The sequence below is a fragment of the Neolamprologus brichardi genome, chromosome 15, assembly GCF_056152115.1.
Source record: "Neolamprologus brichardi isolate AB-2024 chromosome 15, ASM5615211v1, whole genome shotgun sequence".
NCBI lineage: Eukaryota > Metazoa > Chordata > Actinopteri > Cichliformes > Cichlidae > Neolamprologus > Neolamprologus brichardi.
Window position 1 is genome coordinate 17988969 of NC_142118.1, and position 26113 is coordinate 18015081.

Genomic DNA, 26113 nt, shown 5'->3' on the forward strand with positions numbered 1-26113 from the left:
GGGAGGTGCGCAAACGCAAGGTTCTGTTTGGCGTCTCTGCTCAGCGCAAACACAAGGGTTTTGTGTTTCATGTTTGGTATCAACTTGTGTTTTGTGTTTACTCTTATTTTGTATTAGTTCTTAGGGTTTGGTTCTTGTGTTTAGTGCTTTATCAGCCCTACTTGCTTCTTTCCTCTGTGCTCTGTTCGTGTTCCTGAGTTGGTGTTGTAAAACAGTCTGTGTGTTTCCTGTTTTACTTTGTAGATCCGTGTCTCGTCCTGTGAATTAGTTCAGCTGTGGTCCCCTCCTGTGTGTCATTCCCTCAATACCTTGTGTGTATTTATAGTGTGTGTCTGCCTGTGTCCCTCATCGCGTCGTCTGCTTTACTCTGTGTATTTTGGTATTCCTGGCGTCTCTCTGCTCTCCTTTCCCTGCATGTCCTCATGTTTTCCGGTTTGTGTATTAGTTTTCCCAGTTTAGGCTTTAGTTGCTCCCTGTTCCTTATTTCCTGTTTTGTACTTCACTTTCATTACAAATAAACACTCACTTGCACCCCCGCCTGTACCTGCATTTTGGATCCTTTTCTCACTACAACACATGACTGCTGCCCTAGCCGTGACAATACTATAAAATACTATAAAACCTATCACACATCAGTAAATCAAAAATACATTTTATTTCACAAAATTATAAAGACAGTTTTATTCAGAAGTGAAAATCATGGTTAGTAATCTTTGTATTAACTCAGTGAAGTATTCATTGTTTCTGTTTGACTGATTAACGTCAAAGTATTATTTTTCATAGCTCTATATTAAGTAAATAATATTTTGTCTTTAGGTTTATAGAGAAGAGTACAGAGGAACAATCAGATTCATGAACGATGGACACAGAAGACAAGACTCCAGGTACACACCCATACACATTAATGCTGTTAGTCAAAATTTCTCATTTAAAAGGTATTAGGCATTATGTTTACATGTATGTAATTTTCATCTGTTTCATCATAGTAGTTAGTGTTTGCCACCACGAGAATAATTTCAACAGTTCAAAGAGTTAAATGTAATAAGTCTCTTAGTATCATCAACAATCAATTTACTTTTCTTAAAAGAAAAGGGTCCAGGGCCAGTTTAATGTTTTAAAGTCAAAGGGAACCTGCTAAAATAGTTGTTTAAAATCTATTAATGAAAAGGCAAACAACAATAAAGAAAATATTAAATTCTATAAATGAATTAATGTAAATTCAGAAATTTAGTAATTGTTGTTGGTCATTATGGTCATCTAAGCTTGTGGCAACAAAACAGTGGTTGTCTAATATAAGAGAGCTTCAATCCAGAGTTTAGCCACACACCACAGTCTGAATTAGTTTCTACTCGACACAACTGTCATGCAGTATTATCACTGTTTCCAAAGTTGGGTCACCTGGGCAATTTTAACAAAAAAGGCAGTTGAGTTTAAGTTGTGCTACAGTACATAAAGCAACAGTAACCAAACACCAGTTATGGATTAATAATTATAAGTCCTAAAGATTTCAGACTGTGTTTCACTGATGTAGTTTCTGCATAATTCTAGTCTGTGCACAAACAGTTGAAGCTAATGATAATGGTAGCTTCAGCTGTTTCAACATAAAAAATGCTTGTTAGTATTTTCTTATTGCTACAGGGGCATTTCAATTAAAAAAATAAAATTGTCACTCAGTCTTCAGCTTTTCAGTGTTTGGCCAAAAGGCCACACAGGCTTAGAAAAGTTTCTTATTATTGATTTATATCCCATTTTATTTTTGAAGAAAACCCCCGAAGCAACAGAACACATTACAAGATGTTTAAAGACAAATAACAGGTGATCTAGTTATATAAGTATCCACTGAAATGATACATTGATTGCATCCTGTCTTTCCTGTATATTCTATTTAAGTTTGAAATATTTCATTCACCCAGAAAAAATAAAAAACTGAATTATTTCTATAGTTAAATAACAAACATATAAAGCACAGTTACAGATTTTAGAGAAGTTCTTTTTATAATTGTTGTCTTTAATTTCAACTTCTCTGTTTCTCTTCTTTAGGCCTGTTAAACTTTATCGCTAAACTTGGACTGGAAAAATTTTATCCCAACAAGCTGACTCTGCAACTTCTATTAGAAATCAACAAAAGCAACACATATGATCATCCTGTTCAGTCAGTGAAAGATATACCATGGTGCTTCTTTAGAAGATTGTTTCAAATCAATGCAGAGTGCAGGGACTGTACACAGGTACCGAATAATAACCATGAAGAGGATCTGTTTAATGATCCATATGACCTTGACTTTTGCCCCACTGACGATAGGTTTAACCCAGCTGACATCATAGTAGCACTTTTCAAATGTGCTGACAGCTTCTTGCAACAGCAAATGACCCTCAAGATGTCAATGTGCCAGTTTTCTGTCCCACTGTTGATGCCTCATAGTAAAAATAGTCAGTGTAACCTGATGCTTTGGGCTTTGAGAGACACTGTCAAAGAATGGCTTCCACATGATTCATCTCAATCAAAACACTTTGCTGAAGACAACATTGTTCAAGCAGATATACCACTCTATTCATTTGTGAGGCTGAAAAACTGCAGCCTATCCAAGTCACAGCTTTTGAATATGATTCTCAGCCGGGGTCAACAGAATCACAATTACTTCATTCACAGAGAAATGGAAGGAGGAGCAATTGAAAAGAAAATTGCCAATGGACTGGTTGAGGTTTGCTGGTACCTGCCCAGTGGAAGAGAAAATCTTGACATTTTTCCAGAGCCAGCTGCTTTCGCTAATTTGCGAGGAGACATTTGTGGGTTGCTCACACAATTCAATTTTCTTTACCAAGTATCAACTGCTGTCTTTGTGTTCCTGGACAAAGTTGAAGAAAATGAGCAGAAGATTTTGCTTTCTCTACCAAATGTGAAAACAAAACTGTTCTTGGTAGTTGATGTCAAAGACAGGAATGCAAAAGAAGACATATTGTCTGTGAAGGCAACACAAGAAAAATTGGATTTACCAAAATCCAGCATCAAAATTAAACGCTCAAACATGAACGTTGTCGAGTTTTCAAAAAATATTTGTGCAGCTATTAAGACCTCAAATGTAACCACAATGAAAATTATCAACATGTTTGACAAAGCTGTTGAACTTGGTTTGTCTGTGGATGAATGCAGAAGTGAAAACCAAGAAAAGGCAGCTGAAGAGATTATGAGGGGCATTGGAGTCCGCAATATATCCGACTACAAGAAACAAAAACTTCCTCTGCAGGGAGATAACTGGAAGAGGTTGTCACAGTTGGAAAAAGAACAGTGTAGATTAAAAGATTTTGGTGACTCAGGACTGGAAGAGTACAAATGTCAGCTCCAGCAAGAAGTGAAGCAAATTAAGAAGGTGCAAAGTACCTACAAATTGTCCAAAGCAATGAGAACTTTTATTGCTAACTTATCTACGAACAACAAGGAAAAACAAAACTATTTCCTAAAATGGATGAAACTGAAGCTTGATACAAAATCACGGGAAAAACTCTCCGCATTGAGAAAGAAATTTAAAGAAGAGTGTAAGAAGAACTCAAAACTCATTGCAGAGTTGGATCAAACTTTGCTGGAGAGCTCCTTAGGAATAGAGCATTACATGAGAGAGATGGGGCTGATCTATGAGTTTTCTTTGCACTCACAAAAAACTGTTGATGAAATAGTTGCTCTGCCAAGTGTTGTAGCTAAAATGCTGCTTGATGGATATCCTTTAGAACTCTTGGATGGAGATGCTTCTAACATTCCAGAGAGATGGGTGGCAGATGTGCTGATGGAGCTTCATAAGAAGGTTGGAGAGAAGAGCAGACTGTTGGTAGTGTCTGTGTTGGGTGTTCAAAGTACAGGGAAATCAACACTCCTCAACACCATGTTTGGTGTGCAGTTTCCTGTCAGCAGTGGCAGATGCACAAGAGGGGCTTATATGGTCTTCCTCAAAGTTGGTGAAGATTTAAAAACTGAGTTGAAATATGACTTCATAGTTCTCATTGATACAGAAGGTCTAAAATCTCCTGAGATGGCACAACTTGAAGACAGTTATGAGCACGACAACCAGCTGGCAACCTTTGTCATTGGTCTAAGTGATGTAACCATTATCAACATTGCAATGGAGAACGCAACTGAAATGAAAGATGTCCTACAAATCACAGTGCATGCATTTTTGAGGATGAGGCAAATTGGTAAAAAGCCAGTTTGTCATTTTGTACACCAAAATGTTGCTGGTGTTTCAGCTCATTCCAAGTGCATGACAGAGAGGAAACATCTCTTGGACCAGCTAAATAAAATGACCAGAATTGCAGCTGAAATGGAAAAACAACCTTCTATTAAGGCATTCACTGATGTGCTGGACTACGACATTGAAAAAAACCACTGGAACATCCCTGGACTCTGGCATGGAACCCCACCAATGGCACCAGTGAACACAGGTTACAGTGAAGCTGTAGCAGATTTCAAGAAAACTCTTTTGGAAATAATGAAAGATGACAGAGATAGAAAAGCCACACACATCCCAGATTTTCTCAAATGGATGAAAAGTCTGTGGAGAGCAGTGAAATATGAAAACTTTATCTTTAGTTTCAGAAACACTCTTGTGGCTCATGCTTATGACAACCTTTGCAAAGAGTTTAGTCAATGGGAATGGGAGTTCAGAAAACACATTTTCTCCTGGCAGACAGAAGCAGAGCTAGAAATCTTAAATACTGACAATGAATCAGAAGTTAACACTTGGGAAAAAGTGGTCCATTCCAAAAAATCTCAACTGTCTGACAAAATAACAGACCAAAAACAGCTAATGATGGAGAAACTAAGTCACTATTATAAAAGGAAAGACAGAGATGTAAATTTGATAGAGAAATACAAGAACGATTTCTCTAAAAGTATTATTGGCCTTGCCAAAGAAATTCAACAGTCTGTCTGCATTAAACTTGATTGTGCCCTTCAGCTAAAGATCAGCAAAAAGAAGGCTCAAGATATACAGAGAAAATACAGAGATGTGATTGAAGAGCAGGTCATGCAGCTCTTGGGTAACTATAAAAAATCATCTCTGTCAGATAAACAGCTGAAAGATGTTTTTGAAAAGATGTGGACAGACGCAACAATAAATGTGTGTGGTCTGGAACACCGAGATATTGCAGGATCAGTCCTGATTCAACTGAAAAAAAATTTCTTAAACCGGAAAGTCAACAAGGATTTACAGGTTGACTTAAAAGAATATGGAAAACAGCAATTTAAAGTTAAAAATGCCCATTTAGATTCCTGGTTCAAAATGGTAAAAAACTGGTTCCTACGTGATTGTCAGAGCTCTGTAGACAGTGCAATTGAATCTTGGACACAGTTTGTACTTGATACAGTAAAGACAAATGGAGATTACCATGAGTCTTTCACAAGGGATCTTTTGGAGAAAATTGATAGTTTCCTTGAACACAGTTACAAACACCACAAAACAAATATACAGTTTGAGATTGACCTGAAACTTCACATTTGTAGCTTTGCCACAAGGCAGTTCTTGGAAATGCACAAAAAGTTCTTGTACAAAAACAATCCTCAAAATCAGCTGGAGAAGCTCAAGAATCAGTACTTGTCAGACTTTCTCGATTTGTACAAAGAGAGAGATCACTGCCAACGAAAAGCAAAAGATTTTGCCAGAGTTTGCATCAAACCTGCAGTGGAAGACTATGTCAACAGATCACTGGGAGTAGATATTGTAGATGAGATTGTGACCAGCTGTCATTCAACAGAGTACAGTTCCCGCTCTTATTTCCAGTACAACATTCAGAGAGAATTACTTCAAAAAGAAGACTTTAATAGTTTTGTGAGGTACATCAGTAACTATGAAATGTATGTTAAGAACTGGATTTATGAGCACGTCAAGCAAAAAATGTCAGAGGATGAAACTTTATGCAAACTGAAAAACAAGATCCTGCAGGTCATATTTACAAAAATCACAGAAGCGTTAAATAAGGCATCAAAAGCAAAGGATGGCACTCACCTTGAAGACAACAAGGAAAGCATCACAGAGTTCATCAACAGCATGCACAAATATCTAATTAAGGACATCTTATTATCAGAGGAGGATGAAAAAGCCACCCTGTTTCAAATCCAAAGCACATGCCATCCATTTATCAAAAGTCTCAAGACCTCAATAGAAGACTTAAAAGCAGAACTTCAGCAGGAATTCTCAAAATCCAAAGATATTGCTGCAGATTTGGAAAAGCTTCCAATCAGACCACATGATGAGCTTTTCAAGCGGGTGTTTGGTTGTGGACAACAGTGTCCATTTTGTAAAGTGCCCTGTGAGGCTGGAGGGAATGAACACGCTGAGCATCATGCAGCTGTACATCGGCCACAAGGTCTCGGCAGATATAGAAACCTTGACACAGAGAAGCTGGTTGAAACATTATGTACAACTGATGTGTACAGTGGAAGTAAATTTTGTAACGCACTAACTAAGCAGGAATGGCATCCTTACAAAGACTACAAAGCGTATTATCCAGAGTGGCACATTCCAGCAGATCCTTCTGTAGAAGCATCGGACTATTGGAAGTATGTTTTAGTGAAATACAATGAACAGTTTGCTGAAAAATATGACGCCAAGCCAGCTGATGTCCCACAGGCCTGGAGAAGCATCACAAAGGAACAAGCACTGAAAGGCTTAACAGAAGCATTCAACATGAAGTGAATCAAGTACAATCCTAACAAATGTCATTGAGGAAAACAATGTTAAAATAAGGACTGATGCGCACTTAGGATACAGGACATCATCATTACGAAGATCAGTCCAAATAAAAATGAATCAATACAAATAGTAAATGATTTACTTGGCTGAAAGATGTCAAACTTTAATATTTTCTTTTGTATTGTGTCCTTGATATAAACTACAAATAGTTAGTTTTACCTCTTTTTAGAGTACATTGTTAGAGGGTTTTTTTTTTTATCTTATTTGCTTTTCAGACTTTTAAATTTTCTGAAGTTTTCCTGTTTTTTATTCATTATTTTAGATGTTTCATATTCACTACAAAGAATATGCAATAACATTACTTTACAAAATGATCATTTATATTTTTCTTTTCCTCTGTTTTCCCAAAATGAAATATTTTAATATGAAAAAGTAATTTAACTTTAAAATACTTGCCTCAAAATTATATCATGAATTTCTGTTTGTTTGTTTTTTTGTTTCATTATTGTTTCATTTATCACCCCAAAACAATGGAGGAGTAAAATAGTCACTGTTAAAGAAAGACTTAAAACCCTAAAAAAGATTTACTGTCCGCCAACTTTTTTTCTTTTTAACTGCCTGTGCATGTGAAGCAAGTGCTCTAACATTAGAGTTTTATATCAACAGAAAATGTTTATCTTTAAAGTCTGTATAATAAATAAATAAACTTTATTTACTTTGAATACACTCTAAGTTTTATGTGTATGAGGTTACTAGTGTTGACCAAATTAAGTTTTCTGAAACACTGAAGCTTGTATAGAAAAGTGTTCATTACTCAAAGGTTCATTACTTTTTAACACGATCGTCTTTGGTGGCATCTGGTGGCCAATAATATCACGAGCCGCTTGAATCTACAAATTAAAATGAACTGCTTGATTATGATTGCCAAGGCAGTGAGTGACGTCACCAGACACCAATAAATAGTTTTAAAATGTGTGAGAAAGGTTGGACTGTTAAAGTGAATCATCAGCCAATACAAATACGATTTTATGATTTTTTTCCATTTATGAGTTCCTAGGATTATGTGATCTATCTGGTAGTTAAAGGGTTAAAGTTCTGAATTTGAATGAAAATCAAGTCAATGAAAGTCGAATTTTTTTAAAGATATATTAATTTTATAGCATTTTGTAAACGTAAACAAGGGGTTTAAAAATAATAAAAAAAATATAAAAAATAATAAAAATTAAAGACCTAATATGTTGGTGGCCATGAACAAGCTGAAAGGGTAGTGATTCTGAACAAACCCAGAAGGTTAAACTGAACTGTCCGAGTAAGTGATGAGAGGGATTTCACTGTGCAAACATATATGTTTTTGTGACGATGCCTAAAACAATATTTTTGGAGGATGCGGGCATCGATCCCGCTACCTCTCGCATGCTAAGCGAGCGCTCTACCATTTGAGCTAATCCCCCACATGAGTTATGCGCGAGTGACGTCATCAGACAGTGAGCAATGGTCTTAACATGTGTAAGAAAGGTCGGTAAAGTAAAATTTATTTAGTTTATTGAACAGATATTTTGCAGTTAGGGAGGGGTGTAGTAACCTTTACCATTTGCTGAAAAAAGGCATGGGTCATTTTTGGTCACGAACAAGCTGAGAGGGAGTTTTTATGTTTTTGCTCTCCCTCCACAAAAATAACAATGCATTATAATCAATGTTGATGTGAATAAATTACATGTATATTAATGTACTATTAATAATACAAGAAATTCCAGTAGCACTGCAAATATATATAATTGTGAGATTTGAAGTTGTCTTCCATCTAGTGCAGTGGACAATCAAACTGGTGTTTAAAGGGTCAAAAATTAATAATTAATTAATAACTATTTTATATTTATGTAAAGAACTGAAGTTAGTTAAAAGCTTTATGCAGAAAATGGCAAAAATAATAAAAAATAATAAAAATTACAGACCTAATCTGTTGGTGGGCACTTTTGGCCACGAACAAGCTGAAAAGTTAGTGATTTTGAACAAACATAGAGGGTTTAAATTAACTGCTTGATTATGATTGTCGGCTCAGTTAAAAGCCACTGTTTAATGTCATTTGAGAGTTGTGTGATGTTGGGCTACCATTGTATGCTTGAACATGTACAGTATATTTATGGGGTGAAAAAAACGACGTCTGTCTGTTTGGGCAGGTGATGAGAGGGATTTCACTGTGCAAACATATGTTTTTGTGACGATGCCTAAAACAAATTCCTTTGGAGGATGCGGGCATCGATCCCGCTACCTCTCGCATGCTAAGCGAGCGCTCTACCATTTGAGCTAATCCCCCACATAATACGTGCCCGAGTGACGTCACCGGACAGCGATAAATAGTCTTAAAATGTGTAAGAAAGGTCGGATTTTGAAGTGAATCGCCAGCAAATACATATAGAGTATGTCAGAGATGAAAGTAAAATTGATTTGGTTAATTGAACAGATATTTTCGGACTGTGTATTCACGCAGGACCAAAAATAAATCATATCGCACAGCAAATGAGTGTAGTAACTTTTACCATTTACTGAAAAACGGCATGGGTCATTATCAGCAGAGGTTTCCGATCAAACCACTGTGAGACCTTGGGTCACCCTGTTTACATGCTTAACTAGACTAACTAGAGGTGCAGTACTCTAAGACAAGTCTACAAGTCTGACCTTTAACTGATCACACATGCTGTGGTGTTGTAGAGTTGCAGATGCACAGAGCTGAGAACGGACACACGTGGGCTTTGCTTCTGGAAATTATACTCGGATAGTTCCTTCTTGTAGCACTCCACGGTCACGGTCAGTTGTCAGCGAGCCTAGCATTCCTGTGATCAACTGCACACATCAGTGGGGGATTAGCTCAAATGGTAGAGCGCTCGCTTAGCATGCGAGAGGTAGCGGGATCGATGCCCGCATCCTCCAAATTTATTTAACAATAAACTAAAAGCAGACAAAAACCAAAAACAGATTTCTGCAGCGTGAGAAATCCAATCCTGTCGTATAAAAAAACCCTCTGTGCAGAGAATCTTCGTAACTTCCTGTGAGAAATATCCACAACTAAACAAAACAGTGGAGAAAGAGGCGTTTTTGTTATTTATTAATTACTAGGTTGTTATGAACTTCTTGCTGCCACAGCACAGTTTAAGTCTATACAGATATATGAACAGGTTAGTTATTACTTTTAATACATTACTTCATTTTAGTTTGGGCAGTGTTTTGGCGTGATAAGGAACCTTTTTAATGCCCAATAAAGCTCATAAACCAGGTTGTAAAATTAAAAATAGTGATATGTTCTAAACAGCTGTTATAAAGGTGGGGGAGTGTTGCTCAGAGGATCATGTTCCAAATGACCATAAGCTCTCCGTCACAGCAACAGAGAATTTTATAAGTCTGCACAATAAACACACCTCTTTATGTACTTTATCACAATGCGTAATGACTATTAAAAGCACCTTGAAAAGATTCCCAGTGTAGAATAAAATGTGACCTTTAATGAGACATCCAGCTTGCCTGAGATCAGTGTTTGTGTTTATTAAGGCTGAGTGTTAAAGGCTGTGGGTTCATAGCCTCCGAAGGTAATAACTCTATATTACAATAAGCAGCATGTCGTTATGATTTACTGGCTATTGTTATGCAAAAACTTCATTTTAACTTCAAAAGATATTTACACTGGTCTGTAAACATCAGGAGTCATGATGGCAAATAAGAAAAAATATGTTATACTTTTGTAAATGTAAATTTCATATTGTTTTTTCTTAGTATCTTCATCAGAGCTCAAACTAATTGAAATGACTGATCCTATTTTGAATACACGAGGAGAAGATTTCATAATAAACGTGATTTTTAATTCATACACTGATCTGCATTCAATAAAATCTGTCATGCGGGGAAAATAAAAATATTGTGACTGGGAGCAACAACATGAAACAAACGCACCCACGCAGACACAGACAGTTTTATCATCATGAGCATGAACATCATCAGGCAGTGAAAATTCCATCAGACAATGTTCTGCTATCTGAGCGTGTCTCCCCCCTTAAAATGACCCTCATCGATCCTGGTGCCCCGTGCTTCCTCGTCCACCGTGTCCTCTCTGCGATAAGGACGTCAATCAGCTCGGTTTGGTCTGAAAGCAGTTTCTGAACCACGAGTCCTCGCGCCTCCATCCCTCGCTGTCTCACTTTCTGCTCCGAGTGTCCCAAAGCCAAAAAGGTTTGTCTGAGTTTTTTAAAATCTTTTCAGTGTCTGTTACAGGAAGCTAAAGCAGCCGAACAGCAGGCTGTCTGTCTGATGCTGCCTCGTTTTCTCCTCTCACATAAAGTCATCTGAATCGTTGCCGTCCTGCAGAATACAGGCAGTAAAGAGCACAAGTTACAGACTGTTCATCATCAACTGCTACTGCTTTGCTAAAAGAAATCACCGTAAACATCTATCTATCTATATATATATATCTATATATATCTATATATATATATGTATGTATATGACATATGTTAAATGAACAAAATAATAGAATCCTTCTTGGTGTTCACCTCATTAGTCTTCATGTTTTCAGTCCTCATCAGTGACGAGTAGTTCCTGCAGTGACCAAAACGCAAGAGTGTCACACATAGTGGCCAAACTATATTTGAGACATATGTTTATTTTATAAGTATTTATATCTAAAATGTACATGTGGTCGGGTTTTTGCTGTTACAGATAAGGTTAAGAGTAAATGAGTGTGTGCTTTAGGAATCACCTGCTATGGCTTGGTTAGTATAGTTTTGACTCTTAAGGGGAAAATACTAATATTGTGTAAATGCACACAAATTAGTACATCTAGAGCTGTCAGATGAAATTTAGTTTGAAAAAAACCAATCAGTAGATTTAAAGTGGTGTGTCTTATATCAAGTGCTGTGAGACTCCCGTGAAATATAAGTGCTGCTGCAGACTGAAATGTCATCGTACTTATCGATGCGATCGTTTTGGCGATAATCATGCAGCCATAATTAAACATTTCTAAAACACTGTTCTACCTGAGCTCCTCCTGCTCTTTTTTCCTTTTCTGCTCCTCCTTCTCTCTCCTCTTCTGCTCCTGCAGCTGAGCTTTCTTCTCGTTCCTCTCCTCCTGATCTCTCGATTCCTTCTCTGCTGCCAGATCAGCGAACCGTTCCACTTTTGTTTTCTCCAGACGGTTTATTATCTCGTTGATCTTCTTCTCCACTGCCACAATCTTTACCTGTGAACACAAAGCCAGTTTAGTGAACACATAAAATTGCCTAAAAATACTATGTAATGTTAGAGTATTACACTGATTGCTGCATAATAATCCATCAGCGTACATGAAGCCAGGTCTGCTGACCTCTTTCTGTCGATAAAAGCCGATCTGTCCAACATCCATGTCTCCTGTTTTCTTCAGGTTGGCCCACGGTGTGTAAACCACATTGATGTTGTTCATCTTACAGCCTGAAAACATGTAACACGTCAAGTTTAACCACATCTGCATACAAAATTCCTCCCAGTAAAAATAACAGCAGGCAGAAACTTGTACAAGAGGATCTCTCAGGCCAGCCTGCAGGCTTAAGGGTGAAAGTATTTTCTCTTTACCTTGGATGCTGTTGTTTTTCACCAGTTGTGCGCAGTCTATCAGCACCTCTGGTGGGATATCATCAATGGTTTGACCCTAGAAATTAATCACATAATAGTTACATCACTGTCAAATATTTTCCATAGAATTTTTATGTGGAGTGTCGCTGACACAACCAAAAACAGAGAACCGACTGTTATATTTAATGAGTTATTCTGAGAATTAGATTCTTAATAAATTGCCAGTTCCGAGAAAAAACTGAGGAGCGTGAACTCTTATTTAAAAGTCTGTTTTTCAGGGTCATTCTTGTTGGGCGAGCTTATGCTTACCTTTGGCATTCTCAGATATACATGAGCTGAGGACAGTTTGTCCACGTGAAACCTGGATGTAGGGAAAAGGAGAAGGTTTAAATGACAGGATGCCATAAAGTATCATTTTAACAAGAAAAACTGTAACAAATTATACACAGAAGAAAAAAAGTTATTAATTTCAAAGGCAAGGAACAAATAATTCTAAAATGAATCTACAATTATAGTTAAATGGAAATAAAAATATTAATAAACAAAAATGAAAGTCATCTATTTTTAACTACAAATTGGTTTTAAAGAGAGAGACATTAGCAGTGATGGGAATAACGGCGTTACAAGTAACGGCGTTACTTTTTTCAGTAACGAGTAATCTAACTAATTACTATTCCTATCGTTACAACGCCGTTACAGTTACTAAGAAGAAAATGCGGTCGCGTTACTATTTTTCAACAAACAGACGGTTGAAGCTGTGTTCAGCTTACCGCATCTTATATCAGTTGCACGGAAGTAGCTGTAAGTAATCTGGACGCTACAGCTTTAAGCAGCTGTGCGTGCTCCTGCGGACGGTAATCACGATCACTGTCTAGCACAACACCTGGAGCTAAGGGGACAAAACAATCGCATGAGTGCTGCTGTTTGACTGAGGAAGAATGAAGTAGTTGTGGTAAGCCAATCACATGACCACTTCAAGATGACGAAGCAACAAGGTGATATATACCAGTTTTTAAACTGTGTTGATAGGCCACGTAAAACCAGAGTCATGATAAACAATATATAGGCGTGTTTTTTCCTGAATAGTTTTGTCACGTTTACGGTCTAAGGACAGCGCAGCAAGCACTCTCTGCTTATGCAGACATCAGCATAAGCAGAGAGTAACAAAAACAACAAAAAAACAGGGGAAGTTTTAGGAGTGACGGCGAGAGAGAGAGAGAGAGAGAGAGAGAGAGAGAGAGAGAGAGAGAGAGAGAGAGACAGCAGAAAGAGGGAGAGCGAGTTTTGAGATGTGAGAGATTTGTGACGTTTAGCGTGTTTTGAGTGTGTAGTTAATGTGTTGTCTTGTGTAGTTAGTGTGTAGTGTTGTGGATAGTTTTGTGTTGTGTGTCAGAACAATGAGGCGACTGCTGTCTCCAGGTAGAAAAAGGAGTGATACACCTGCTGCTGTCAGACCTGCAGGTATCAGGCTGTGATGTTCTCCTTTATAGTGGACAGAAATTATTTTTTTGGAGTGGCACAAATAATTTGTGTGACATCTTATTGAAGAACAGCTGATTGTTCTGTAAATAGTTCGAAATGGTTATTTAAAAAAGGGGTAAAAGGTAAATGGGTGCAAATAACTTTGTTGTTTGCAAAACTTGTGCATAGGATTTTAAAATTGACCATTTATATTTGCATTTAAAGTTATGAAATATGATTCATTAAACATGTTTGTGGTTGTTACAGTAAAAAATATAACTTTTTCTACTCTGATTTTATGCTTTTTGTCTGATTTTAGATCAGTTGTGTTAATACAGTATGTCAAAATGAAAACTTGACTGTAAATTCAGACACGTGAGGTTGTGCTGAAAAGGATGAGACCAAACAAGCAAAGTAAATAGTTTGTAAAGGGAAAATGTGGAGGGAAAAATCAAAAGTAGTTAAAAATGGCCAATTATACCCTGGACCCCAGAGGGTTAAACGGTTTTTTAAAGTAACGCAATTTTCAAGTAATTAATTACTTTTAGAATATTGTAACTCAGTTACTAACTCAGTTACTAAAGAAGTAACTAGTAATTAATTATAGTTACTAGTTACTTCTTTAGTAACTGAGTTAGTAACTGAGTAGCTTGCCCAACACTGGAAATTAGTAATACAGAAAATCCAAAGCACTTGTTTAAATGCTGAATAATTGCAAAGAATTCTTGGTGCATTATTTTTTTTTCTCCATTTAATTCAACCCTTCATCGTTTGGGTCTCACTTCAGGGGTCATCGCAGTGGATCATCTGCCTCTATTGCATGCTCTGCCTCCATAAACCTTCTGTGTGGTCTTCCTCTCTTCTGGTATTTCAGTATTTCCACTTTCCCCTGCTGTACGTGTCCAAACCATCAAGCTCTCGCACTCGTGGTCTAGTCCCTCCATTTAAAGCCTCTACTCTCTAAACTCCTACATTCTCTCTCCCTACCGCCAATCAGGCCTTCATTCTCTCTTTCTCTGTTTTTGGCAGAAGTATTGTTTTCACCAGCATCCCACGGGTCAACAGTATGGAAATCTTGTTCTTGTTCATCTGCTATTTATGTGAAAAGGACCATCTCTAAACTGACTGAAATTGCTGCATCCACTTGACCAGAATCAACTTTCTGGGATGTGAATATTTGGCATGGAAAACATTTTATTCTAATTTCAACCCTAAATTACAAAAGTAAACTAACATGAATTTGTCATGCCTACATTAACGGACTGCACTTTAATGTTTCTACTGTTATAAACTCACTCAATGTTTACATCGACTGTTCAATACATTCTTACAAATGGTGCTTAAAGTTAATTCCCTAATCATAAATGTGTCTTAGTGTTAAGACACATTTATCTCTGAGTCTAGGAACCACGTACTTTTATTGCTCATCTTAGTTTCTTTAAAAATTCCAGCTGCAGAAAATTCAGGTTATTTCAGAGTTCAGATAAAGAATCTCACCAGATATCTTCGGGCCATCCATACTTGATAAGATCCTCATCTGTAGGCATGAAACAGCCTCGAGTTAAAAGGTGATGAGATTCAATAAGAGATTTATTACCGGTGTTTAAGCAACAAAGTAACACAGGAATGAACAGATATAGCACACATCGGAGGAAGGTAGAGAAGGGCGTGAGTGCGCGATCAAAGGACAGCTCTTACTTTCATATTTGTCTTTTCCCATGTAGATCGTGAAGGAAGGGCTCACCACTGAAAATTAGACAGGAAGTGGGCCGTTACTGAGTGAAACTGCAAAATCACCTGGCACAAAACTCGTGAAAGACACAAAACAGCTGTAAGGAGTGCGAAGCTAACCAGGCTAACAGCTAATGGCAGCTCAACTTACCGGCGCTTGAGAAGTAAAACACCATTTTACGTGGATTAAAAATCGCCACTAAAAAGATGAACAATGTGTGTTTTAACTTTGGACACTAAACCGCTGACTGTGAAGAAAGACAAATTTCATCTGCAGTAAGACCTGCTGCCGTTCGCGTGTACAAAATGACCTGGGAAGCTGTTACCTAACTGAGGGAAAGTAGCGTGTAGCGCAAAGGAAACAGCGAAATTTACCTTCAAAACAAAAGCCTAAGGTCTACATCGATAGATAAAATTAGTAAATGCTGATTCGTTTTAAGTTAATTTATGTTTTTATATAATCCTCGTCGAATTGTTTCCATTAGTAAATTGAATTGTATCTCATAATTTTTAAGAGTGGCTTTTTTTTTTACATGAAGATGTTTTATTTTGAAGGCTAGAACTAGAAGTTTCTCTCTGCTTTTACTACGTTTCCCGTGTGGTAGCTGTTTCCGTTTCCTGTTACAGTGTAGGGTTTTTTTCCGACACTGGCGCGCGCTGTTCAAAACACGGAGAAGAAACGCGCGCGAGCCGTAGAGGTAGGAGACCCCCCAGCGACGCAAATATATATATATATACAGATATACAAACATTTATTGGTTTATGTTAAGAAACATAGTTGGTAAGGAAAACGAAGCGACCTATAGAGTTGTATTTTTGTGTGTTGTATCTCATAATTGGGGTACATTAGTTTTAAGTACCGTGACTGTAATAAAGGTTTCCCCGGTTGTCAGAACTAGCGTATGTTTAATGCTTAATTTATTCACATTTTAAATCACAAACAAATCCACGTATCCAGTTGAAGTGTGCACAACTTCTGATCGATATGAAAAATGCCCGTTGTTTTGTAATGGAGACCGTGCTGCCTTTGCATAAGCCAATAGTCCCGCCAATTATCTCTTCGCCTCCGTCTGGTGCCCTTAAATGACCGCGTCGTTAGCTAACATGTACCGTCAGGCTAAAGCTGCCCTCGAGATTATTCGTTTTTCCTCACTGACGAAATGACAGTCAGGGGACCTTTAGGCTCTGTCTCATATCGAGATTCATAATCAGCATCCTAATCGATCATTAAACTCATAGGTCGTGGGCTGTTGTTTACCTGCCACAGTCACACCAGACCTTGCAGAAAATCTCCTGATTTAACGCCATGGACATGAAATATATATTGAAGCTGCATTTGTGTCAGTGACCCTTCTGCAGTGAATATTGCTTTCAATACTGATTTGTGACCCAGATATCCTACGATTTGCAAAAGATGTCTGCATGAATAATATGGTACAGCTGATTTGCAGCTGGTGTTCTACTAGGCAACAGATCTCGTTTGGTTCTTTTTGAAATAAGATGCAGTGTTACTTTTGATTCCTCTTCATTTTTGAGTAATTAATGTAGATTAAAGCATCTCTTTATTTTCTTTTACATCCAGGTTGATTATGAATTTTTAAAAAATCCTTTTATTATTTTTTTTGTATTAGGAGTGACTTTTCAGATCGATGGTCTTTTTTTCAAAGCTGAAATTCTTAAACTTTCTTTTTCATTTTCTTTCATTACCTTTGTATGAAGATGATGCCCACCACAACCAGAAAGAGAAAGCAGTCCTCCCTGGACTCTGATAGGTAAGCTGTGTATATGCTGTTTGGCTTGCTGATTTACTCTTGAAATGTACTCTGTGTTGGACTTATACTCTCAGATGTAAGAGAATAGTTTCAGTTGTGCTACAGTCGAGAGATTATGGAAGCTTGTGTTTAATACTACGACAAATTTAGAATTGGGTTCCTGCTATAATGAGACTGACACTAATGGGGCAAAACTGCTTTTACAACTCAGGCTTGAGTGAGAAGTGGGGGTAACCTTGCAACAGGTTGCCATAGGGCTAACGGTGATTCATAACAACCCCACATAGTCCTGCATTTACGGCCAGTTTAGAATGACCAGTTAGCCGAACCTGCATATCTTTGGATTGTGGGAGGAAACTAGAGAATATGAAAACTACATGCAGAAAAACCTGATTTCACCACAAGGTTCAAACCTAGAAGCTGCCTGTTTTCAGGCAGTAGTATCATCTGCTCTGTAACCTCAGTAAACAATTTCCTGACAAGTTTATGGGCTCAAACTTGCCAGTTACAAGTTATTGGCAAATTCACCCATCGCTTGTCTCATCTGTTTTGTTTCTCAAACATCAGGCACCCAGCCAAGAAGGGGGTGAGGCGGGAGTTGTCACCTGTGAAGAGGAGGTCTCCAAGAAAGCCTCAGCAGTCTCCTACCAGGAAGAAGCCAGCTGGCTGTCTGGACACCTCGCCACAGAAATCTCATTGCAGACCAGCAGGTGGGATGGACTAAACATGTTTTGTTGCAATAGAAATGCTTTTGTAATTTTTATTTGTTCAAACAACAATGCAAACAACAATTGTTTTTCCTCGTGCATTTACAATAATTTGGATTTATTTATCTATTATCTATTTATATGATATTTTATTTTTAATTTATTTATTTTTAAAGGCTCTCCAGCTGGATCACCCCGAAAATCTCCATTCAAACCTTCCTTGGTCACGAGCTCCTTCTATGGCAAAAAGAATCCAGTCTATCTCACTCCACTTGAGAGGAAAGCACTGAAGGACTCTCTGCCTTGTCCAGCTGCTCCACCCTCTCCTACGATGACCCAAAAGCCAGAAAAGAAGACAACAAAGAACATTAAGGGAGGCAGTAAGCCAAGAAAAGTAGCAGGATCTAGTAAAGGGGGGAAGATGGGTACCAAAAGCTACTCAACATCGATAAAGAGGATCAAGCTGTCCCAACCAAAACCCAGTAGCAGGTTTGTCATAGCTGTTGATACTTCTGAAGCCTTCTTCAAACAGCTGTTGTTTTAGTTGGTCTTTTAAGGTTGTTCTAATTCTCCCTATTTAATTCAGCAGTGTCGCAGCTAAACCGACTCATCCTCCTACCGTTGCACCTACCAGCAACAAACCCACAGAGTCCAAGAAAGCAATCACCATCACTTTCAGCAACCTGAAGCCTAAGCCGAAGATATTTGTTGGAGCTGCTTTCTTCGGTACAGGGAAGAAACCTACATCCATGTACAAGAAAACTGCGCCAAAGTCTTCAACCAGGCCGTCTGCAGCCGTCCTACCGCAGACAAAGGGCAAAGAATCAAAGCAGCCGCAGGGTGCTCTGGCAGAAAACCAACAGCAGAAAGAACCTGAAAAGGTTTGTGTACATTTAAGTATTACTGGAATATCTCATCTCTTGAGATTCGCTTTTCTTAAAATCGTGAAAAGATTTCTATATTCCAGAAACAAACTACACTGGAGTAATTTTTACCTTCCAGCTGACTCTTAAAGAAAAGAGTAACTTTCTTCAGGCTCTTGCGCACAATTTCAATTAATAAAGTGTCGCTTGATGTTGTGGAGAATGTTGAGGTTTCAGAGAGATACTTACAGCCTAGTTTGGTGTACAGTGAAATGAAACAGAAATCTTGTAGATGTTGGAGTGTGATGGGAAACGGGTCCATTTTTTTACATCTGATAATAAGATAATGATGATTTTAAAGGTTTTTCCATGCAATGGTGTCTGCCATTTGATATGTTAAATAAATTAATTATGTTTTTCCCCTCCATGGCAAATATTGTCATGTTAATGGTAATATTTAATCCTGGTTGTTTCCTGCAGACTGCCGTCAAGCCGCTGAGGACGTATGAGAACAAACCAAGCACAAAACAGAGAATGAAGTTTGATCCAACAGACTGGACGGACTCCGTTAATGAAGAGCCTGCAACTCCACAGCCATCAAGGTACTGATGTATTAAACGTGCCATTGACTGCATTTTACGTTTTAGAAATGAAACTTCCCTTACTATTTATTTATTTATTTTTTATTCATGGCATATTTAACAATCTGAATTTCCAACACAGATCTCTAATATTTGCACTTATCAATGCCCCAAGACTGATGTTCAGTGATAAACTGTTAATCGTCTTCCTTCCTCAGCTCCTCTAAAATTGGGCTGGACAAACACGGGATTACTCACGAGCTCATGGTTACGTTGTTGAGATCTCCAACACAACACAGCTCCACATCACCAGCCTCCTCCTCCACCAGTCAGGTACATGGGTGTCCAAATGGCTGTTGTTGATAATGTAAATGGTACTTAGTTTTTCTACTACTACTGAGCATTAAAAGTGCCGTGAGAGTATTACACCTGCTTGGAGACACTAAAACGAGTAGTCGCTCCTATTCTCCTTATATGAGGCTTGCCTGAGGGCCGGTGTGTTGCTGTGTAGTGTCACTCAAAATGTCAAGACTCCAGCAGACGCTGAAACTGTAACATGCCTTTACTGAGATAAAGAGGATGAAACTCCTCTTTAGTTATGAATGGCATCTGTTTCTGGCCATTTTTATAATGTAATTGTAAAACAATCAGAAATTTTCTCTGATTTCCCCCTTTTGTTTATGGAAACACCGATCCCTTCCTTGCTCATTCTCTATGTGATGCAAAATCTGTCAGGACTTAATCGATGGGGTAATAAGGCCAAAAAACCCCGCTTGTGATGGTTACATTTCTGCCTTTGATGTTTTAGCTCTTTTTCCATTTGTTCTGCTACTGTTTATGTGGTTTCTGCTGAGTTGTCAGGTTTGTCTTCTGAGTTTAACCAACTAGGAATTTCCCAGGGTGGCTCAGAGGTACTTATCCCAGAGTAGATATTATTTCCGCCCCAGAGATGATCCTGCACCTTCACCGTGGCAAAATTTTGTTGTTGTTTTGTTTTGCTTTTGTAGTTGACTCGTGATCACTTTAATTTTTTAATGACTCTGTTAACTTGAATTGATGTTTTCAGGATACTCCTACAACAGAAGGTGGCTCTGAGCCAGCCTTTGAGCTGAGTTACATAAGCCCCACCAGCACTAACTCCAGCTCTCCCAAAGGTGAGCAAATACTTTATTAGATCCCTCAACTCAGGCATAGAGTGGCCTAAATAAATCCTGGAGATGTTCAGTTTTACACAGTCGTCCTTCCATTTGTTAATGTTGACTTTTTTTTTTTGTTTTTTTTTCTCCTCCAGAGCCCGCAGCAGTCTATCCCATATTTGGTTCTGCCTCTAAAAGGTAAGATGGTTTGTTTAGAGTTCAACACTTAAAGATGGCATTTCTGTACAATAAATGCAGTGTGTTTAGTTTTTAGAAGAACAATTACTGAATTTCAGTAACTGAAACAACCCTGAAGCATTCTTTTGAAACATCTGCAGGTCAAAGAGCGCAGCTCTGCGACCTCCTGTGTCCTGCAGCACCCCTTCTGGTCCGACAGCATCGCTACAGACTCCAGCTTCAGCCGTTAAAGAGCGAAGCATTCGCAGGAAGAAAGAGAAGCAGGATGATGACCAGCTCATCATTGTAAGTTAAATTTATCTGTTTGCATGTATGCTTTGATATATTTATTTATTTTTTTCTATTCTGATCCTCACCCCATACTCACCCAGCCTGATGCAGATATCTTTGATTGAAACTTGTTCAAATATTCAACCCACAAAAATCTTGCTTTGGGGGTTTGTTTTTTTGCGATACATTTTATTTGATTTCATTGCTTTTGTTTCTTTACTGAATGAATTTTTGTATTTATTTTTTTTTACTCTCACATCAGGATGCTGGTCAGAAACAGTTTGGTGCAACGACCTGCAGCTCATGTGGAATGGTGTACAGCGCAGACAACCCAGAGGACAATTTCCAGCACACCCAGTTCCACCAGCGCTTCCTTGATTCCATCAAATTTGTGGTAAACATCCTTCTCTCCCTTCAGTCGTTGTGTCCTTGGGCAAGACACTTCACCCGTTGCCTACTGGTGGTGGTCAGAGGGCCCGGTGGCACCAGTGTCCGGCAGCCTCGCCTCTGTCAGTGCACCCCAGGGGGGCAGCTGTGGCTACAATGTAGCTTGCCACCACCAATGTGTGAATGACTGAATGTAGTGTAAAGCGCTTTGGGGTCCTTAGGGACTAAGTAAAGCACTATACCAGGGGTCAGCAACCTTTAAGACCCAAAGAGCCATTTGGACCTGGTTTCCACGCAAAAAAACCCACTGGGAGCCGCAAATACTTTTTGACATTTAAAATGAAGATAACACTGTATATATTGTTTTTTACCTTTATGCTTTGTGTGAACAACTAAGGTGTGTTGCTTATGAAATCCATGAAGTGCTACAGAGAAAATTACATTTTATTTATGTAATTAACACATTTTGAACTCTTAACGAAATATAACAAAAGGAAAGACACCCAGCTGAACTAAAATGATCCATGTAGCAAACAAAAACTGTTGTGAGCCGCCACCCTTATATCTCCTTTGGGCTTTTGGAGCCTTGACCTGACTTTTAAAAAATAATTTGAAAAAAAGCACTATGCTGCTAAAAATGAAAAATAGATATTTGCAAAATTCTGCCTAAATATGTATTTTACCTGGTTAATGTTTGTGGTGGGGCGTGGTCTGCAGCGCCGCTGCAGGGGAGGCGGACGCACCTGAGCGGCACCCGCAATCACGCCTCACCGCCTTAACGTCTGTGCTATCTATGCTGTTGTGTCGGGCTGTGAGCTGAAAAGCTACAGCCGGCTGTATGCATACAGCAACCGTGTGTGAAAAGTGGTCAATAAAGAGATGCTGAAATGCGCATTCATGCAAACTGCTGTGGTATGTTCACAGTGGGACTTCTGCTCCTGAACCTCTGTGCACAGCGTCTGTAAATCGGGGCTGTACAAAGTCACTTTCATCTTTACGCAGGACTGTAAGCTGTCATCTGTGAGGCGTGAGCGGTGTTTGTTTATAACATAGTTCACGGTGGAGAATAGCTGCTGACATAATGTGGATCCGAAGATCCATAACTGGCCTACCTGGGGTTGAAAGTCTCAATAAATGCACGGTGTTTCGGCGGGTACACCGGCTTCTGTGAGTGTGACACCTATTTTGAGCGATGAAAAAATAATGAAATATAATTTTATTTTTATATTTCGATATCACAATAATCTTCCAATTTAGAAGTTACATTTAAAAAAAAAAAAAAAAGAACTAACATAAATAAAATACACTTTAGCTAAATACTTCTAATTTATTTCCCCAAACCACGCGGAGCCGCACTATAAGGACTAAAGAGCCGCAGGTTGCCGACCCCTGCACTATACAAATACAGGCCATTTACCATTCAGTCTCTCTGGACAGAAGACATGAGTTTATGAAGTACTGAAGTGTGACTAGTGCTTTAAAAACATAATGAAAAAATTATGCAGCATTAGCTGCCAAACATAGTTGGGTGGACTTTAGTGTACCTGAGCAGCCCACCCAAGTATAGTCCATGTGGGGGGGGGTGGGGATCAGGGAAGCTGTTAAAGCTGCTGGCAGGAGTATACTTCGTGGGATGAGGTTGTTGTAATTGTTGGCTTGTAACTGCAGCTCCTTTCCTCTGTTGTGTTTTCTCAGGGCTGGAAGAAGGAACGGGTGGTGGCTGAGTTCTGGGATGGAAAAATCCTCCTGGTCATGCCAGATGATCCCAAGTACGCCATCAAAAAGGTTTGAGCCAGCACACTGAAGCACTTCTGCTTATTTCTGATTTTTCTCCATGCTTATTTGTTGTGAAGTGCTTTCACTTTTAAACAGACAGAAGTATAGACAGACAGCCTCGTACACAAGTTAGCGTTTACTTAAAAGTGTTGCATTTAATTTGTAATCATTTTTGTGTGTTTGCTTTCAGGCTGAGGATGTGCGGCGTGTAGCGGACAATGAGCTGGGGTTCCAGCAGGTGGCTCTGAGCAGACCAACTCAGGCTAAAACCTACCTGTTCATCAACACAGAGCGACTGGTGGTAGGATGCCTCGTCGCTGAACCCATACGACAGGTACGGCTGTGTTAGTGTCTCTGAAAATATAAATATTTGTTCAGGAAATCTGTTTGTTGAAACATAGTAACGCTGCAGCTAACATGTAAAGCTTTTAAACATCAGATTTGCTTTGGAGATTAGCCTTTAATTATCCTCTTGGTCTTCAAAACGATGGTTTCGTTTTGAGGTTTCAGTTGATGCTACATGGATCTTATAGGTGCCGTAACTTATGCATAGATTCTCTTCAGGCTTACAGAGTCCTTGAACAGCCAGATCGACACAAGGACATGACAAAGGACGACTTCATGGAGAGACACAGAGCCTGGTGTTGCTCCACTGTCCCAGAACAAGCTCTGTGTGGAATCAGTCGGATCTGGGTCTTCAGCCTGGCCAGGCGACAGGGCATTGCCACCCGCATGCTGGACACAGTGAGGTAGGATGATGCACACAACATGAATCTCGCGGTCTCCTTACTTGTTTCTTCATAGAATTGAAGAATTTTGTTTTCATTGTAGTCATATAAAAGTTGTTTATATTAACACGGCTGTGATGACTGTCAGTATGACCCCAGTATAAGCAAGAACTACGAAATCATTTTTATTACTTTGATTTTTAGGGTGTCTTTGAATTCAGCCCTCTGGATCAATATGGCATCTTTTTCATTCCTAACACATTATCCATTCCATGTCAGTATAGGTGTCAGCACATTTGTTTTCCACCCATTGAGATCAAATGTGTTTTTTAATATTTTTTGCAATGTATGATGTCTCAGTCAGCTGGTTATTGAGTAAACTCCTCACACACATGAACTTGTGGACCCTCTAAATAATATTTGAATAGTAAACACTATGGTCAACAGCAGGTGGTAAAACTGGAAACAAGCTCACATAAAGTGTTTGACCAGATCTAAAATGGCTGGTGGCTTCAGTTTCTTTTCCCTTTTTGTCTTAGGAGTACATTCATGTACGGCAGTCCCCTAACCAAGGAAGAAATCGCCTTCTCTGATCCGACACCTGACGGCAAACTGTTTGCCACCAAGTACTGCAACACACCAACCTTCCTTGTTTACAACTTTGTTGCATGAGTTTGGAAGGAATTCAAAATTTGTCCCTGTTCCTCTGAAATGGCAGTTGGTTTAAAATTGTCTCTTCATATGCAAAGCAACAAGTGTTCAGGTTTTTCCATGCTGATTAGGCCAGGCTGAGTTTTGTCTCCATTTAAATCTTGGCTGTATACAGTGATCAGCCACAGCATTAAAACCAGCCACGATGCTGGCATTGATCCTTTTGGTCCTGTGGGTTAAGCCTTTGTTGATCAGGCTTGTTTTATCACACAGTTGCTCAGACTGCGGTTTGAGGAGTTTGGAGGTCGAATCAGAACGCTGAACCTCCCTGTTGTGTTCCCGAATATGGTTTTAAAAGCTCATGAATCAGTATTTATATTCAGGACTGCTTTCTTCACTGTTGAATGTTTTTGTTTAATGGCAGTGCTTTCATGTGTCTATTTTTTTTTTTCTTTATAAGGAACTTGAATCCTGACTGAAGACGTTTCTCAGTTTGCTTTCAGTTTGAAGTATTTGTCTTCATGTTCAAATTAATGACAGAAAACTAGAAACCTCTTTGCTACATGCTCATCTGAGCAGAATGTCTTTGTGCTCCGGGCTTGACATTTTCTGGAGATGTTTATAGAAAAGGTGGATCCTTTTGTTGTTTTGAGGCTTTGTAAATGCATCTAATAAACATGTTAAGTTTGTTTTTTGAGTCTTGGTCTTTTTGTCAAAATGTCTCAAAGTGTGCATACCAACAGTTCTTCTGCAATAGAGGAAATAGAGTGCAGCAGTGCCAGTGCAGCTTGAACTGTAAAGGAGCATGGCAGGCTGTATGTAAAATTACCTTCTTTTTTTTTCTAAAAGCAAATTTCAATTTTAATACTGTTTTTGGTAAATAACTGTAGTAGCATTTGTCTGTCATTGTCTGGTTTTTCCAAACCATATGATGCTGAAACGTGACAGGTTTTTCTTTACATTTGAAACCGGGGACTGGAAATGAAGACAAAGCAACCCAGACACAAACTCAAGTAAAATAGTTCAGCAGTTTTTGATGCGAGTCAAACTAACCAGCAATCGCTTTTCTGTAAAACATTATTTTTCTTCCCCCAAAACTCAGAAAAAGACTAACTTCTTACAGCTGATTTGGACTTATCAAATCAGCATGAATGCGCCCGATGCCATTGCCAGCATTCATGCTTGTTAATGGTATTATTTAATTAATCTGTGGTCATTCCCTGCTGTTTCATGTTTGTGTCAAGCTACAGGAATGAATAAAATGCGGTGGCTTTCTGGTTTTTTCCCTCTCTCTCTCTGGAGGAAAAGAAACATTTGTCCTTTGAACGTTCCCTCACATCCATTTAGTTAGTTCAAGAGTTTGCTGCCACGTGTTCTGTTTCAAAAACTAGTGAATTGCAATTACGATGGACCCAAGTATAAATTTCCTATTTGTGAGTCATTTGTGGAAATAACCTGTGATTGATGTTGAATTTATTGTTGAATCTGTGCTGTCTTCTCTTCAGGCTTTCAGGGAGCATGAGAGCTACATCAGTGTAAGAGCAGAACTGCAAGTACTGGCACAATTTATAAATGCACCA

At 38.7% G+C, this 26113-nt stretch overlaps 3 protein-coding genes and 3 non-coding genes across 8 annotated transcripts; 3 read left to right on the forward strand and 3 right to left on the reverse strand.

The window, feature by feature from the left end:
- Positions 1-2639: 2639 nt before the first annotated feature.
- On the forward strand, positions 2640-6818 carry LOC102785209 (interferon-induced very large GTPase 1-like). The gene has a single exon (XM_035908531.2). It carries the CDS (start codon positions 2655-2657, stop codon positions 6681-6683), a length of 4029 nt encoding a protein of 1342 aa, XP_035764424.2. The 5' UTR covers positions 2640-2654; the 3' UTR covers positions 6684-6818.
- A 1240-nt stretch (positions 6819-8058) lies between these two features.
- trnaa-agc (transfer RNA alanine (anticodon AGC)) lies at positions 8059-8131 on the reverse strand. The gene has a single exon. It is a non-coding gene; the product is annotated as a tRNA-Ala (tRNA).
- Positions 8132-8921: 790 nt separating this feature from the next.
- Positions 8922-8994, reverse strand: trnaa-agc (transfer RNA alanine (anticodon AGC)). The gene has a single exon. It is a non-coding gene; the product is annotated as a tRNA-Ala (tRNA).
- A 541-nt stretch (positions 8995-9535) lies between these two features.
- Positions 9536-9608, forward strand: trnaa-agc (transfer RNA alanine (anticodon AGC)). The gene has a single exon. It is a non-coding gene; the product is annotated as a tRNA-Ala (tRNA).
- An 818-nt stretch (positions 9609-10426) lies between these two features.
- On the reverse strand, positions 10427-15791 carry ccdc25 (coiled-coil domain containing 25). The gene is made up of 9 exons (XM_006792742.3): positions 15616-15791; positions 15432-15479; positions 15231-15270; positions 12582-12633; positions 12273-12348; positions 12028-12131; positions 11702-11904; positions 11219-11264; positions 10427-11027 (listed from the first exon to the last, which is right to left on the reverse strand). Exons 1-9 carry the CDS (start codon positions 15638-15640, stop codon positions 10998-11000), a joined length of 624 nt encoding a protein of 207 aa, XP_006792805.1. The 5' UTR covers positions 15641-15791; the 3' UTR covers positions 10427-10997.
- Positions 15792-16102: 311 nt separating this feature from the next.
- esco2 (establishment of sister chromatid cohesion N-acetyltransferase 2) lies at positions 16103-25222 on the forward strand. 3 transcript variants are annotated; one of them, XM_087852117.1, is made up of 15 exons: positions 16103-16162; positions 17184-17236; positions 17804-17946; positions 18120-18432; positions 18530-18824; positions 19287-19408; positions 19606-19720; positions 20454-20541; positions 20679-20721; positions 20862-21006; positions 21254-21385; positions 23074-23163; positions 23345-23488; positions 23719-23903; positions 24422-25222. In XM_087852117.1, exons 2-15 carry the CDS (start codon positions 17184-17186, stop codon positions 24552-24554), a joined length of 2001 nt encoding a protein of 666 aa, XP_087708243.1. In that variant the 5' UTR covers positions 16103-16162; the 3' UTR covers positions 24555-25222. The 3 variants fall into 3 exon arrangements, with proteins under 3 accessions (XP_087708243.1, XP_087708244.1, XP_006792806.2); XM_087852118.1 differs by having other exon boundaries at positions 18533-18824; XM_006792743.3 differs by lacking the exon at positions 16103-16162 and having other exon boundaries at positions 17178-17236.
- Positions 25223-26113: the final 891 nt, after the last annotated feature.

Coding starts and splice junctions, on each gene's coding strand:
- ccdc25 (XM_006792742.3), bottom strand. CDS start 15,640: ATGGTGTTTTACTTCTCAAGCGCCG. Junction 15,480..15,615: donor GTTTTACTTCTCAAGCGCCG/GTAAGTTGAGCT, acceptor TCTAATTTTCAG/TGGTGAGCCCTTCCTTCACG. Junction 11,028..11,218: donor AAAACATGAAGACTAATGAG/GTGAACACCAAG, acceptor TGTATTCTGCAG/GACGGCAACGATTCAGATGA.
- LOC102785209 (XM_035908531.2), top strand. CDS start 2,655: ATGGAAGGAGGAGCAATTGAAAAGAAAATTGCCAATGGACTGGTTGAG.
- esco2 (XM_006792743.3), top strand. CDS start 17,178: ATGAAGATGATGCCCACCACAACCAGAAAGAGAAAGCAGTCCTCCCTG. Junction 18,433..18,529: donor CAACCAAAACCCAGTAGCAG/GTTTGTCATAGC, acceptor TATTTAATTCAG/CAGTGTCGCAGCTAAACCGA. Junction 19,721..20,453: donor CCTCCTCCTCCACCAGTCAG/GTACATGGGTGT, acceptor TGATGTTTTCAG/GATACTCCTACAACAGAAGG.